The following is a 15,703-nucleotide window of genomic DNA, read 5'->3' on the forward strand; positions in this document are numbered from 1 at the left end:
TGTCAATTGTCAAATTCATAATGTGATTCGAAATCTACGGCGGGATGATTATTACGAATCAAATATTTTTTAATATACACCACTATTTCTTATTTTTAGAAGATAAGTTTAATAATTAAGTGCAATGGCAAAAGCTGAATCTACAGGTCGAAGTACTGAGGAGTGTTTAAACGTAGATTATATGCGTTCTTTAGTAAAACAGTATTCTGAATTGGTAGGTGTAGTAATATATTATTTAATAGTTTTAACGGCTTTAATGTAAGGAGATGTTAAGAAATGTAATCTCCTTGAGGTCCTCCATAACAAATTCTCATATTATCTTGAAAACAGTACACCTCACATGCCATTACTATAATAATAAAAGATGATTTGATAAATACCGGTACTTAGGGCCTTGTTTGCCAGGATCAGGGCTAAAGTTGATATTTAGAGTCTGCAGTCTGGTCAAAACTGCGGTGTCTAGCTTGCACGGCATTTATAAGAGTTTTACGTTAATTAGCAAGGGTGCTGAAACTTTTTCCTTGATAGGTCAGCAATGTTTTGGTGTTTTTATTCAAACACAAAATATGGCAAATTATTGTTTTAGGGGCAATGGACCAGTGCATTTTTCTGGGCAGATGCAGCAGCAGCTTCATGCGGAGCAGAGGGTGCGAGTGGGGATGATATGTGGCTCCTGTCAAGTGCAATGCTGGCTCGAGGGGAACTACACAGAGCTGCCAATGCAGTTATGTCTAGAGATCTACACAAGTAATTTTTTTAATCTGTTTAGATCTAGATCTATAAAATACTATAAAATTATAAAATTAAGGTAATATTGGTGACATTAGACACCTAATTAACATAATATTTCCTTATCTAATACTCCCATCTATACTAATCCATACTAATACAATAGACCAGCGGTCCGCAAACTTTTTGATATTGCGACCCCAAAATTAAAAAAAAGAGTTATGAGCGACCCCAGAAAAAAACACTAAGTTAATAAGTGCAAAGGACCTTGTTGACTTTGTTGGCGACCCCATAAATATCTTCCGACCCCAGGGTTGTGGACCGCTGTAGTAGACCTTAACTAATCCATTTAAGTATGTAAAGTTTTTTTCATAATGCATGTTATGGTTACATCTCGCTGATAAGTACCTTTAGGAAAATGATTTGTAGTTCAGATAAAACCTTATCATTGTGATTTTAAGTTATTGTAATCACATAATTTATAAAAGGCAGCACTGTATAATCCGACAAGACACAAGACATTGCAAAACATATGTCGAATTACGGCATTATAAAGGCGAAAGTGTGTCATCTGTGTGTTACCTCTTCACACCCAAACCAATGAACCAATTTTTTTTTTATTTAGCATGGAGATTTTATTATAAAAAAGAAGATTTTTTTTACAACCTTACGACATGGAATAGTTTTTTAACTCTGTTTTACTTATTTCTGTGTCATAAGTTAGTAAACCAAGCAGCAATCAACAAAGCTTTTATTTTTTATATAAACACTAGATGTCCCGCGCGGCTTCGCCCGCGTAAATTAGAAATTTTACAGAATCCGTAGGTACATTTTCCCATAAAAAATATATCCCCCGTTTTTCCCACATTTTCCTGAGTTTCTTCTGTCGTATTAGTCTTAGAGTAATAATATAATATAACCTTCTTGATAAATGATGAGTCTTACTCGATAAATGATCTATCTAACACTGAGATAAGTTTTTAAATCGGACCTGTAGTTTCTGAGATTGACGCGTTCAAGCAAACATACTCTTCAGGTTTATAATATTAGGTAGATATAGATTTTTTATAATTATCGCTTGACAAACTCGAGTCTCGATCTAAAAGACTATGAAATGGTATAATATGGTAGTGATGATGATGATGATGATGATGAAGAATGTAATTTGCATAGTAGCATATGCTTTCTGTTCTTAAAACAACGCCGAAACTCCCAAACTTGTATCTATAAAGAATCAGGAATTCTCTCAGCACCTTCCGAACCACGGTATACCAGGTATATCTCGGTGCAAAATCTTACTTGTTGGTAGCATATGCTTAGAATACTTCTCACGAAACCGAAGTCACCATATGTTTCCCTATAAGTTTTGAGGAGTTCCCTCGATTACTTATGGATCCTTCATCAGATCACCACTTTTCTGAATATAATACCAAATTGGGATGATACCCTATATACCAAAAGAAAAATTTTGAAAATCGGTTAATAAACGGCGGAGTAATCGTTGAATATAAGAAAACGAACATAACACCTCCCCCATTTTGAAAGTCGGTTAAAATTGTAGCCTATGTGTTATTTATTTAATATTTTAATCAGCACATGAATTGAATAACAAAATTTTTTTCAAATTAATCGTAGCACCATCTGTCAGGACAAACTAAAATTGAAATAGAATAATATTGAATGCGATGATAGCGCCGTCCGCCGGATCTAATGTAAAACATTCCAAAATCAACAACTCCTTATAAATAAGAAATTAATTGAAAAAACATTTTCCAGTAGACCAAACTGTAAATCTAAACCATTCTCGAATCTCCACGAACACACACAAAAAATTTCATCAAAATTGGTCCAGTCGTTTAGGAGGAGTTCAGTCACATACACACGCACACAAGAAATATATATATTAAGATTTGAAATTTGCTTACAGGAGGCATTTACTTTGCCTTGGTGTTGCAATGAGGGCGTTTATATCTGCCAAAGAGCCACAAGCAGCACTAAATCTGTTGGAAGAATGTGAACCACCATTACTTGAAGTTAGAGAAATGGATCAAACACATAATGTGAGTACAAGCTACAAAAAAGTTAAAGACAACAAAAAAGGTTATCATTTTAGAATAATGCTATTCTTAATTGTTAAATTATAATTATTATTTATTCACTTATTTGTAGTTATGTTAAAAGGGTAATACAACCTTCATGTCCATACTGTAAAAAATCCACATGGTTGCTAGTTGACACATAGTCCTGACATGATCTGCCTTATCAATTTGAAACCTTGTCAATGTACCTCGTCAATAGCTGCAGGTGAAACCTAGTTACAATATGCCGCAAGAACACTGTGCTCTAGTCGCGAATCAATTACTTCCTCGTCTAAAACCATTCAAAATTAATTTAGTGGAATTTGCATGAAGAAATAACAAAGTACAAACACACACTAAACTTCCGACTACTAATATTAGTGTGATTAAAACTACGAATTATATATTCGAAGTTACCTATAAGAACAAACAAATGGTAATTTCTAGAGGGCTCTAGCAGGAGTGTTGGTGTGGCAAGCGCGGGCACTGTCGGCTCTGGAGAGGCGAGAAGCGTCAGCCGTCGCCCTGACGGCGGCACTAAAGGCGGACTGCGCCTGCTATGAGGCTCTAGATTTGTTGCTGGAACAACACGCCTTGACTCCGGAAAACGGTATGTCGAAATATCTCTCACAAGTCACAACATACCTAAAGAAGTTCCACTTCAAAAACTTTTATATGTACTATCAGAGAAGTTGATTCCTATGCAAATCGGGGACCTAAGTAGTTTGGTTGCGTTACGTCAAACTCAGCTGACAGATCACAATTAATGGCTTCTCTTCAAGATGGGCCATCGTAGTTGGCCATCGGGATGGCCCAGCGTGGGGAGGACGTAGTGGCGCAGGATGGCTTATGGCGCCAGCGATGGTTGTGTGGTGGCGGCAGTGTATCACCTCTACAAGATGGGCCAGCGTAGTTGGCCATCACGATGGCCCAGCGTGGGGAGGACGTAGTGGCGTAGGATGGCTTATGGCGCCAGCGATGGTTGTGGGATGGCGGCGGTGTCGGTTTTTCGGCCGCACATCAAAGGGACCCAGCGACATTGATATACAAAAAACCCAAGATACACATTACACAGTCAACGTCGCAAAACCGTCCGCATAAAAATATAAGCGCACAATCTAAAATTATGCGCTTATTTCAAATAGTCTCGCGTCGCCCGCGTCATTGCAACGTCGTCAAAAATGCCGAAGTGTTCTATGCGAAACTGTAAAATATTACGTCAAGAACGTTAAAAAAATCCTTTTTTATATATTCGTATTTTCGGTATGTTAAAGTATATATTTATTTATTTTTGTGGTTCTTATAACTTAAAACACGTCGTAATAAGTGATTTTGATTTAATTTGTTTCAAAACTTCACTCACCGGACGTCATGAAACGGCAAATTTCAATCACCGCCTACGAATAATAAAAACTAAGGAATCGTAACTCCCATACTATTACCGTTTTAAATTTCGTTCCTTCTGATCTGTCATGTAACGTCAGCCTAGTACCGCTCAAGGTCACCTAAATATTGCAAATGTATTGAAATGTGTACCTAAGGTACACTTTTTTGACAAGTATTGTGGAGCATGTTTTTGACGGAGTTACTTTACTAAGGTAAAGTTACTCCGTCAAAATTTTTTATTTTTCGTAGATCACCGCATTGTCATTGTAAGAACGATGCTCATCGGTCTCCCTATAATTTAGTCTTGTTATGCAAACGACTTTGTTCTTACTTGATGGAGTCGATTTTTTTTTCATTATGATTTTTTTTATTAATATGATTGAAAGTTTTTCTATTACAGTTTTTACAAGTTAAACGACAACTTTATAATTAACTATTCCAAGGAAATTGATGTGTTTCCTAGTGTTATATATAATTATGACTGTTAAAAAATAATTATAGATTTAAGTTTTAAGTTGAATTGTAATATTTGAAAAAATTAACAGTTTATCTAATAAATATTTGTTTCGTTCATTTATACATATTTATATCATACGCAAAACATATACATATTTATTTATTTAACATAAACTCTTAGATGAAAGTTGTGAAATCTAAGTATCTTTGTATTGTGAATTGTGATTTGTGTTAGAACACAATTTAATTAACTCTCACAACCTAATTATTTCATTGAATTAAAAAATATATAAGTAGTTATAATAAAAATACGTCTCACCACCATGCCCGGTAGGACAACCGGCGAAGTTCGGTCATAAATTTTATTGCTTTTTGTGGACTCCTTTGTAAAAAAACCGTTTATAGTTTGATTACAAGTACCTATTATAGTAAAGACGAGTATTTGGCGACAGTTTTGAGTCTTACTTTTGTTCGAAACTGTGTTGTCTGGAAGAAACTGCTTAAAGCAGTAAGACCGCCTTTTTGCACAATTTTGTAATTTTTATATTTTTTGTTTTGTTGTTGTTATTTCTTTTGTTTTTTGTCTATTGTATGTTTTTTTTTTCTTTTGTGTGTGCAAATAAAGAATTTATTATTATTATTATTATCTTGGGTTTGTATATCAATGCCCAGCTAGCGGTCGAAGAAGGTGAGTGAGGACGTCGTATGTCAATTTACGAATTTCAAAATGACGAGTAGGTACGTCGTCTCATAATAATCTTATAAATAAAATTCCCGTGTCACAGTATTTGTGCACGAACTCCTCCAAAACGGCTCAACGAAATTTTGTATGTGCATTCGTTAGAATCCTGAGAATGGGTTTCTATGTCATTTTTATATTATTTCTATTGCCTATTAGAAATAATTTATGTGGTAAACCAACGTTTGCCGGGTCAGCTAGTGAAGTTACAAAATTGAAAATTGTACGTGCTGTATAAATATATTGACCATAGATTGTCCATAGATATTATTATACTAGCTGTTGCCCGCGACTCCGTCTGCGACAGTATAGTATGTATAATAAAAAACATAGACATAGACATTGTGCAGTGTGCACATTTACGAAATGATGGTATGTGCTGTACAGATATTGCCGCAGCGGCTAATGCTTCCACGTTCATCTTGAACGATGCTTAGATCATAAGTCACAACTGAACACGGCCATCATGTAGAGACGTTGCGACCATTGTATAGCTATAGCTAGGGAATGCAATACCGGGATACCGGGATCCCGCATGTATTTTGCGGGACTAATCCCGGTCAAAAATTTAGCGGGATCCCGCGGGACTGGCGGGATTACAAAGAAGCGTGATGGGGGTGCGTGAACTGGCTACAGGCAGCCCCGGATCTAGGGGGGGGCAAGCCGGGGCCTATGCCCCGGGCGGCAAATACAGGAGGCGGCCAAATTCACACTTCACGGACCAATGGACAACTCATCATTTATTTAACTTTGACCACGAAATAAATAATAGCACAAGTACAGCAATTTCATGGCCATATCAACTTGACCAATACCCTGAGCGCGGAGTGAGACGAGCTGCACGCACTTTTATTATTCGCGAGGCGCGTAGGCATAGTTCAAAATACGCGCCCGGCTTTCGCTCGCTATTAAACCCTACTACCTACCCTGTTAAATGTACATATTGATAGCTGAAATTATATGGATGATAAAGGTGAAAATAAACATAAGTAGGTAGGCGGGGCGGCATTTTTCAGTTTTTGCCCCGTCTAAAAAAATTTAAGATCCGGGGCTGGCTACAGGCAGCCCACTAAACAATTTACATTCAGTTCACCTATAGTAATTCACTTTAAATGACAATGGTTGCATCAACCAGCGTGGAGGCTGAGCCAACTTTTTCAGCTGCTGGCTAGTGGCTACCTTGTGTCGAATGTCGTCTTGTGTCGTTGTGCCGTTTGGCAGACACAACTAATACCTTAACTTTTTTAACATAATTTTATAAGCTTGGGCTGTACCTATAAATGTAACGTAATCTTTTAGCACAACTTTCTATATATTTCGAAAAAAAAAATTAATAATAGATGAAAATAAATAGGCGTGTTTCTTAGTTTTTTAACTATTATTATAACATAAAATGTTTAGTTTTTTTTATAACTAAGGTATGAAGTGGGTATTAATAAGCCCTTGTAAAAAAAGTGACCGAGTTTATTTGAGTTTCTAAAAATAAAACGGTTTCTATCAATTATTAGTATCAGCCTTGCCAGATTTTTTTTGTGCCAAGTCGGGACTTTGAAACTTTTTGAGAAAAAAAGCTGGATTCTTCAGTCTAAAGCGGGACAATGTAAGAAAAAGTATAAAATCAAAAGTTTTTTTTTAATTTTTATCTTTTTATTTGCGTTAGAATAACGTTTACGTGACAAAAGATAGCTAAAGTAGCCAAAGAAAATCCACAACTCTACCTCCCGTACTTTTATCTTCATTACGCACGTTTCTTTCTCAGCACGCTGCACGTACCTACGTTCGGGCTTTTCCCGAAAAGCGGGACTGTGCCTGTCCCGCACGTGTCCCGTGCGGGACAGGCACAGTCCCGCTTTAATTTTGATGAAAAAATGGGGACGTCCCGCCAAAATCGGGACGTCTGGCAACGCTGATTAGTATAGTCTTTATAACGATTTGTTTTAAAAGTTTAAGTCCACCCTGCTGGATCCCGCAAATACCGGGATCCAGCGGGATTTTTTTATTTATTTATTAAACATTCTTACAACTATCATTACAGACTAATATCCAATTGTTGATTGATTGTGATGGTTTTTTTTTTTATTGTGATGGTTCAATCCCACAAATACCGGGATTGAAATTATCTTGCAGGATTGCATTCCCTAGCTATAGCCACTGCATGCACCATTTGATGGGCCAGCGCTGGGCCATCTAATAGAGGCGCCACACTGCCATTTGATGGGCCATCTTGTAGAGGCGCCATAACATTGAATTGACATATTCGACCAAATAATGTTGGTCTGTCAATTGCATAGGAATCAAGTATCAACTTCCTCGATGGTACCATCAAAGAAATTGATTCCTAGGCAGTTGACAGATCAACGTCATTTTGTCGGCTGACAGGCGACAGATCATCACAAATAATTCAAATTAATTGTGATGATCTGTCGCCTGTCGGCTGGGTTTGACGTAACGCGACCAAACTATGTAGGTGATGGGGGCCATCTGCCTAGGAATCAACTTCTCTGACACATGCCTGATACATATTTCTCTGAATATGTTTCCAAAAACCTTTTGATTTGTCACAATTTATATGCTTTGTAACAAACAATTATTAAATATCATAATAGATTGATTTATTTCTGTCTGCTTTAAAATTTATTTACATTACACAATTTATTTACAGAAAGTGAACTAATAGATTCACTACCCATAAACCATCAGATGAACTTGCCAGAAGCAACGCTACTAAAGACTGCATACAGAGAGAGGCTGCTCAGATACTCACCACTGCACATGAATTCAGATAATGTTAGTACCTACCGAATTAAATGTTACAAACTAGTGAGGCCATGACAATTGATCACTCCTTTAAATGCCTTTGCCTAATTCTTTATACAACTCAGATGTTTTAAACTGAACATTTCACGCGAGTGACGCTGCACTGGGGCAGGTGACATTAATTAAAATATCATAATTTCAAAACTAGCATAGTAACCAGAAGGACCACTGGCAATGACTATTAGAGCAACCTTTCCCAAAGTGGGCGATAACGCCCCCTTGTGGTCGCTGAAGGCCTAAAGTGGGGCAGTGTGGGGCCCACAAAAAATGTGTCGTTGTGTAGAAGAGCTTGGGGGTGATTTGTAATGGGGGCGCAAACATTTTTTTTTCTCATGGTCGACAGTGAACAAAATAAGTTAGGGAACCCTTGACGTAGACTTTAGAGTTTATATGTATTTATTTTAATCGTCTTAGAAATCGGATTCATCGCCAACCACTGAAATGGGCGTGTCGGAAGCGGTGCGGCGCGTACGTGCTCGCAGCGTGGAGGGGGCGGAGTCTCGGGCGCGGCGGTTAGCTGCCGCGGGGTCGTGGGCCGATGCCCTAAAGGCTTTGGACGCAGCGGGGGGCGGAGCACCCGCCGTCCGCGCCGCCTGTCTCGTAGAGCTACGCCGAAGTGCAGATTTGTTCGCTTTCGCCCATTCCCTAGTTGACGCTTACCCGCAAACGTGGACGTCGTGGTACGCTGTCGGACTATATTACTATTTAATTGGTGAGTCTTTATTTCGCTGTTTTATTAATTTACTTTCATATAAGGACTATTTTATTTTTATTTAAACGATTTATTACAGTTAAGTCAAGGATCAATAATTGTATAACTATAAAGTCTGAGTACACTGTGCTGATATTTTATGAGGTTGGGACGTTAAAAGAATACACTCCCAGTTATTGGTATTTGTAAAATTAACCACATTCAAACATTGTTATACTTACATTGTTCAAACATTGTTTTTATTAGTAATAGGGTTAAGTATATAATAGACTACAAGCCCAGGAAGGAAATTAACAGGTAAATTGACAAATGTGAATATCGCTTGTAGTCTATAACCACTCTTATAACCTACATATATACATTACGCGAATAAACCACATACTTATTATCGTTCCAGGCAAGAGCGAGGTGTCCCGGCGGTACCTGAGCAAGGCGTGCGCGCTGGAGGCGGGCGCGGGCTGCGTGTGGCTTGCGTACGGACACAGCTTCGCCGCTGACAACGAGCACGACCAGGCCATGGCTGCTTATTTCAAGGTCAAGGAGGTTTTTAATACTAAAACAATCTGATTGAGGTCCTAAAAACTGTTTCCAGGCTATAGCTGCTTATTTCAAGGTCAAGGTTTTTGATACTTAAATAATCTAAATTAGGTCCCGAAAGCGGTTATTGGGATTGTAGGTTTTGCTGTAAAAACAAGTGAGGTTAAAATACTTATAGGCCCCATATACCGGATACACGCGTATCGTGTTTGGCTTTAAGAGTCCGTATATTCCATAGTACATTGTATTTTTTCATACCGTTAAGACGTCAATACAATCCATAAACAGGTGATATTCTAAACCTTTTACAGCAAAAATCACAAAACTGTCGCGGGTTTGAGTAGGATTATTTAAAAATACTTTAAAAAAATATAGCTCCAACATTAAATTATAATTGAAATGATCTTACATGTTGTGCATTAAAACTTATAGAAATACTGTATTTTAACTGTTTAATCACGTCTGTTAAATCAGTGAAATTGGCAAAATTTCGTATACGGACTCTTAAAATTTGTAGATATTTTGGTTGGTTCAGGTCTGAATCCAGTACAGCTCTATAATAAAATATTCTATACTGTGCAGTGTGCACACGAGACAAATATGCGTCGAAAAAACAATAGTAAACTATAGATAATAGAATAGATTTTAATTTGAAAAAAGTATGCACTGTTAAGGTGCCACTCACGTGCCATCTGAGTGGCACGTTATCTCAAGATGCTTTAAGCTCCATATAGGCAACAGACAGTTTTCACATTTAATATCACTGACAACCTCTGTGACTCATGTCATAGTTGTGTATTAAACATGTGTATTATATCGTAAAAGTCATAGATGTATGTACGGTATAAAACTACGTGATACGTGGGAGAGCCATGCTTCGGCACGAATGGGCCGGCTCGACCGGAGAAATACGTTCTCACAGAAAACCGGCGTGAAACAGCGCTTGCGCTGTGTTTCGCCGAGTGAGTGAGTTTACCGGAGGCCCAATCCCCTACCCTATTCCCTTCCCTTCCCATCCCTACCCTCCCCTATTACCCTATTCCCTCTTAAAAGGCCGGCAACGCACCTGCAGCTCTTCTGAAGCTGCAAGTGTCCATGGGCGACGGAAGTTGGTTTCCATCAGGTGACCCGTTTGCTCGTTTGCCCCCTTATTTCATAAAAAAAAAAAAAAAACTTTTAAAAATATTACCGTTGTCTGGTACCCGTAGGTAACACAAGTCCTTCAGGTACGTACCACGGGATCAGACTGACCATCCATCCATAGATATTATATTATTAGTATGTATTCGCAGGCGTGTCAGCTGATGCCGGGTAGCTACCTGCCGCCGCTGTACGTGGGCGTGGAGTGTTCGCTGCTCAACAACGTCAGCATGTGCGAGCGGTTCATGGTGCGGGCCGCCGACCTGCACTCGTATTCCGAGGTTGGTTGATAAGCTATGGTTGACGAGTGTTTAAAAAAATCTGTTCCATTTTCAAAAGTAATTCCTTTTCATAAAAACATAGCCACACTGTACAGATATAATATTCCATCATTTATTGTGTAGAAGTATCAACATTTTAACATCGCACTAGTAGTTAGTAGCTTGAACGTTTTTTTCCTGGTTCCTGCTGCTATTGTCGCATCACCTTTGTCTTTTATTTATTAAACAAGTAAGAAAGGTTAAAAAAAACCTATTTTTACCAATATTATAAATGTGAAAGAAAAAGATACACTGTCTGTCTGTGACCTCCTCACGCCTAAATAGCTGAACCGACAGGAAATACCATAAGGTAGATTTTGCGGCGAAATGTAGAGTTCCCTGTGATAAACTAATTTCGGAGCAACGGAGTTGTGGGAGTCATCTAGTATTAAAAAACTTGAGAGGTTTTAACTGTTAAGGGACACCTGGATGGAACGAAGTTATGTATGAAAAATCATAACTGGCTTGCTTTCTATGAGAAAGAAGGAGACAGACAGAGAAACACGCGCACGTCGCAAGGCTTACAACTATAGCAAAAAGCACAGACAGATCAAGATATATACCGCATGTCCCGCGAAGTACATACAAATGCGGTATCTATCTTGATCTATTGTCTGTGGCAAAAAGTGTCGTATCGTTACAACTTTTTCCGTCTAGCCCCGTTCCGCAACGCGCGATAAGGAACTTCGTTGCAATTATTTTCAGTCGGGTGTTACTGTATGCGCTACGGAGAGCGGAGGCGGGGGGTGGGAGCGGCTGGCGGCGCGCGTGCGGTCGGCGCACGTCGCGCACGAGGCCGGCGCCGCGGCGTTCGCGGCCGGAGACCCGCGCGCCGCGCACGCTCTGTGGCGACGCGCACTCGCTCTAGCTGCGCCACCCGGACAGGTAAGCCCCATTTCGATAGAATTTAAGTTAAAATTTATCATGCTAACTTCTAATGGTATGTAAAATTTGAACTTAAAGGTTATAGTTTGTTTCGTCTTAAGTGACTAATGCTGGTATAAATAGTCAGTACTTAAGATGCGACCCGGTCTCAAGACGCTGTTCGGCTCTGTGATTGGTCCAAATTTTGACAGTCAACCAATCACAGAGCCTGAACCGTGTCTCGAGACCGAGATGCATCTTGAGTACTGACTATTTATACCAGCCTAAAAGCACTAGCAAGATACAGCATAATATTATATGTCAATTATAGGCCCCAGTAACTGTTCGCATTAGTATAATAATATTAGGGTTTGTAATTTGTATACAAGTGGAATATAATTAAAAGTCACATAGCCTATCGCACATACCTTGTTGTTTTATTTAGGAAGGTAGAGTTCACCTATCCTCTAGGCCACTGATATGACGTTAAACGTTAAAATTGCAGCAGCTGGAGTCCTGCTGGGCGGCGACGCTAGACGCGCTGGGTCACGCATCGCGCGCGTTGGGCCGGGCGGCGGAGGCGCTGCGGTGGCACGAGCAGGCGCTGGCGCTGCGGCCGGCGCGCGCGGCCTCGTTGGCGGCGGCCGGCCTGTGCCTGGCGCTGCTGGGGCGGGAGGCACGCGCGGCGGACTGCCTGCACGCGGCCCTGGCCCGGGACCCCGACCACGCTGTCGCCGCACACCTGCTAGATGCCGTTATGGATCGCGTCGACTCGGCGCTCTCAGGTCAGTATCAAAGAGCATATTGTGTGGCAAGCGAGGTCCCAAAACGGAATCTTTGACGTAGCTAGTATTCTGCTTGGTCATGGGTAGTGGGTACTTTATTGTTTTGATTTTTATAGCGCCAATTTTAGAAAACTGATATCGCGATACAGATTCTGCACCAACTGGTCTGCTATATAACATTTTAGTTAATATTGTTATTACTTGTTCAAGTAGTTCAAGTAGGGTTGTACATTATTTTTATTACTTATATTTTCTGTGCTTAGCTTACGATACTTATAAAAAAATCAGTATTAGACTGTATATGCACTTCTGAATCTAGAAACAAGGGTTTAATTCACTAAGGGTGTGGGTAATTCACAAAATTACGCTCGTGTGAATCAAACAGGACTTTTGTATGAAACTGAATGCAGCAGAATTTCTGCCAGCCAAAATTCTGCGACTCACAAATTACGCTCGTTTGGCTTCACCCTAACTAAAAACGCCCTGAAGCGGGCTGAGATGCTAACTAAGTAGTTAGTATAAAAAATTATAAATACATAACATAAAATAAAAATGTAATGTCCACAGAGGAGGAGATCCCGCAGTTCCCGTTCCCGGCGGTGCAGATCTCCGCGCCGCCCGCCGCGGACCCCGACCCCGACGCCACCAACACCTCCGACATGAGCATGAGCTTTGATTAATACACTCTTGCGATCCATCCGGATTTCTGTTTCATTTCATTCACCCTATTTGCATTTACAGTGAATCAAGCCTACACATATAAAAGAAGAAACAGATTCAAAAATGTTTTAGATTAAATTTTGGATGCATAGGTGAAATTAAAAACTTGTAGGAGATACTGGACTAAGGCTGCGTTTCCACCAGAGATGTGTTGCGAGGAATGTGTTTTTGAGAACCAACAGAATCGCTTCCTTAACTTGACATCGCTCAGCGCAGCGATTCTATCAGATCTTAAAAACATATTCCTCGCAACACATCTCTGGTGGAAACTCAGCCTAAAAATCCTGCATGCTGGCTCAATTTTTAGAAATTAATTCGGTGTTATTATTAATTTATATTACTTTACATTATGTTAAAAGTAGTCCATAACTCATAATAGATCCACAATCGTCAAGGGTTGCAGTGACCTTTCCTTCAGCACAAAAAAAACTTAAATGTCAAATAAAAAACCATATTGTAGTAAAATATTATTATATTGATAAAGTATTTTAATAGATCAAATTTTATAGTAGTTTTTAATGTCAGTCTTAAAATAGATTTAGTTCATTTGTGACAATCAAGGCATTTCTGGTTTCTAGCTTGTGAATAATATTTTACAGGACTAAAACTATAGCTACTATCACAGTTAGGAAATTTGTGGTTAAGGTACAGTTTACATGCCATGGTATATTTCTTCTGCTCCTTTAGGTTACATATTGTCTGAAACATGGAGTCTTCTTTGTCTAAACTCAATACTTGTTGCATTTTTTCTACATCGAAACATTTGAACGGGCATCCTCCTTCAGAATATGAATTGTCAGAGTTCTGTATAAACTGGCACCCCTTGGCCCAGTATGTTTTTCTACCACCTTCCAGTCCATACAGATGCCTTATTCCGTACAAATACTTTTTCTCGTCCTTATTCCAGTTGTGACAGCAGACGCATGTGTCCCTAGGTTCCTGGCAGTATTCCAGTTTCCAAAATTTTACAGACTCCTCTATTGGCATGCCTATATCCTTTAAAAACAGGCTATAATAAAATCTCTCATTGTGTGACAGTCTGTGCCTCATTCTTAAATGTTGATGCAAGTTTAACATACACGGTGGGAAGAATTTACTTTTACTATCAACTTGGTGACTTTTTAGAATGTTAATGTTTTCATTATATTGAAAGTGATTAAACTTCTTCTTTATCGTTTGAAAGAGCTGATTTATTCTAGGATCATTTTTAATTAATGTTCCATGTGTTCCATAGATTCTATGCTTAAGAAGCTCAGCGAATGTCATCACCATAAGCTTTCTCCATTGACAACAGTGTATAGAAGCCAAACCATTATTTAATACAACTTCCCTTTTGGCAACTAATTTTAAACAATATTTAAAATTAATTTCAATTTTGTGTAAAAAACATTTATCATCACATATTGTTGTGATATGGTGCGCTACACTCTGTACCATCAATTTTCGACAAAGCAAATACAGAGGATCTAGTAGCTGCAAATCAACATTAAGCTTCTTTAAGCCCTTTAATATCTTTTTTGATAGACAACGCAAATCATAGGCGGTCAGCTGTGCTAATCTATGTTTAAATAGTGCTTCCTCGGCTCTTATCAAAAAGTTACTGAAATCTGAGCTACCGTCTAGAATAGCTAAAATGCAAGAAATAAAGTGACCCACATTATCGTAAACGCTGCCTTCAATCGTATATTCATTGTATGGAAGATGCTGGTTTTCGAACAAGGATCTCAAATAGTTTAACCTGTTTAAAACAATAGTCTCCAGTAAATGTACGGGTATATCACCTTTAGCAGGGAAAAAGTAGAAAAAAGACATTATGTTTCCATCACATGTTTGCTGCAATTGCAAGCACAGATTAGTCTAGTTTAAATTTGTAGAGTTGCAAGTATAAGATAAATTCATTAATTTAACCTTTTGTACAATAACCTAAAACCTATTTATGTTATTTATATATTTCATGGAATTAATTTAAGCTTCTTCTTCTATTTATATTTAATTCCATGTATAAATTTACATTAACATTTGACATTGACATTGGAGTGTCAAATGTCAATGGCAATTTTTTTTCCTCATGGCACTTAGGCCAAATAAACCAGTGTCGAGTATATTATGGCGGGATAACAATATCCTTTAGGGCTATAATAGAATCATAGACATAATATAATGCTACGACAGTATATATTATGTCTATGAATAGAATATTTTTTTTCTCTATCGTTTTTCTAAATCGTCAGGTGATCAATGAGTTTCCATTAGTAACATAGAATATCATTGCAGGTGATCGTCAGGTCTAAAGTCTAGTCAATGTCCAAGTATAAATTAGTCAATACCATAGGTCAATACAGTCAAGAAGTCAAGTCGGTCGATTCAGTAAAGTGGTAGACGCCTTAAGTAAACTTTTGGAGTTTTGGAGGGAACATAAA

The 15,703-nt window shown here is 38.6% G+C and overlaps 2 protein-coding genes across 2 annotated transcripts; one reads left to right on the forward strand and one right to left on the reverse strand.

Moving 5' to 3' along the window:
* Window positions 1-39: 39 nt before the first annotated feature.
* On the forward strand, window positions 40-13,266 carry LOC121725527 (cell division cycle protein 16 homolog). Its single transcript, XM_042112533.1, has 11 exons — window positions 40-214; window positions 587-747; window positions 2,657-2,789; window positions 3,255-3,417; window positions 8,051-8,175; window positions 8,620-8,917; window positions 9,315-9,451; window positions 10,747-10,875; window positions 11,620-11,799; window positions 12,284-12,563; window positions 13,131-13,266. Exons 1-11 carry the CDS (start codon window positions 125-127, stop codon window positions 13,241-13,243), a joined length of 1,809 nt encoding a protein of 602 aa, XP_041968467.1. The 5' UTR covers window positions 40-124; the 3' UTR covers window positions 13,244-13,266.
* A 531-nt stretch (window positions 13,267-13,797) lies between these two features.
* Window positions 13,798-15,243, reverse strand: LOC121725343 (DNA primase large subunit-like). Its single transcript, XM_042112236.1, has one exon. It carries the CDS (start codon window positions 15,093-15,095, stop codon window positions 13,827-13,829), a length of 1,269 nt encoding a protein of 422 aa, XP_041968170.1. The 5' UTR covers window positions 15,096-15,243; the 3' UTR covers window positions 13,798-13,826.
* Window positions 15,244-15,703: the final 460 nt, after the last annotated feature.

The sequence above is a fragment of the Aricia agestis genome, chromosome 3, assembly GCF_905147365.1.
Source record: "Aricia agestis chromosome 3, ilAriAges1.1, whole genome shotgun sequence".
NCBI classification, from domain to species: domain Eukaryota; kingdom Metazoa; phylum Arthropoda; class Insecta; order Lepidoptera; family Lycaenidae; genus Aricia; species Aricia agestis.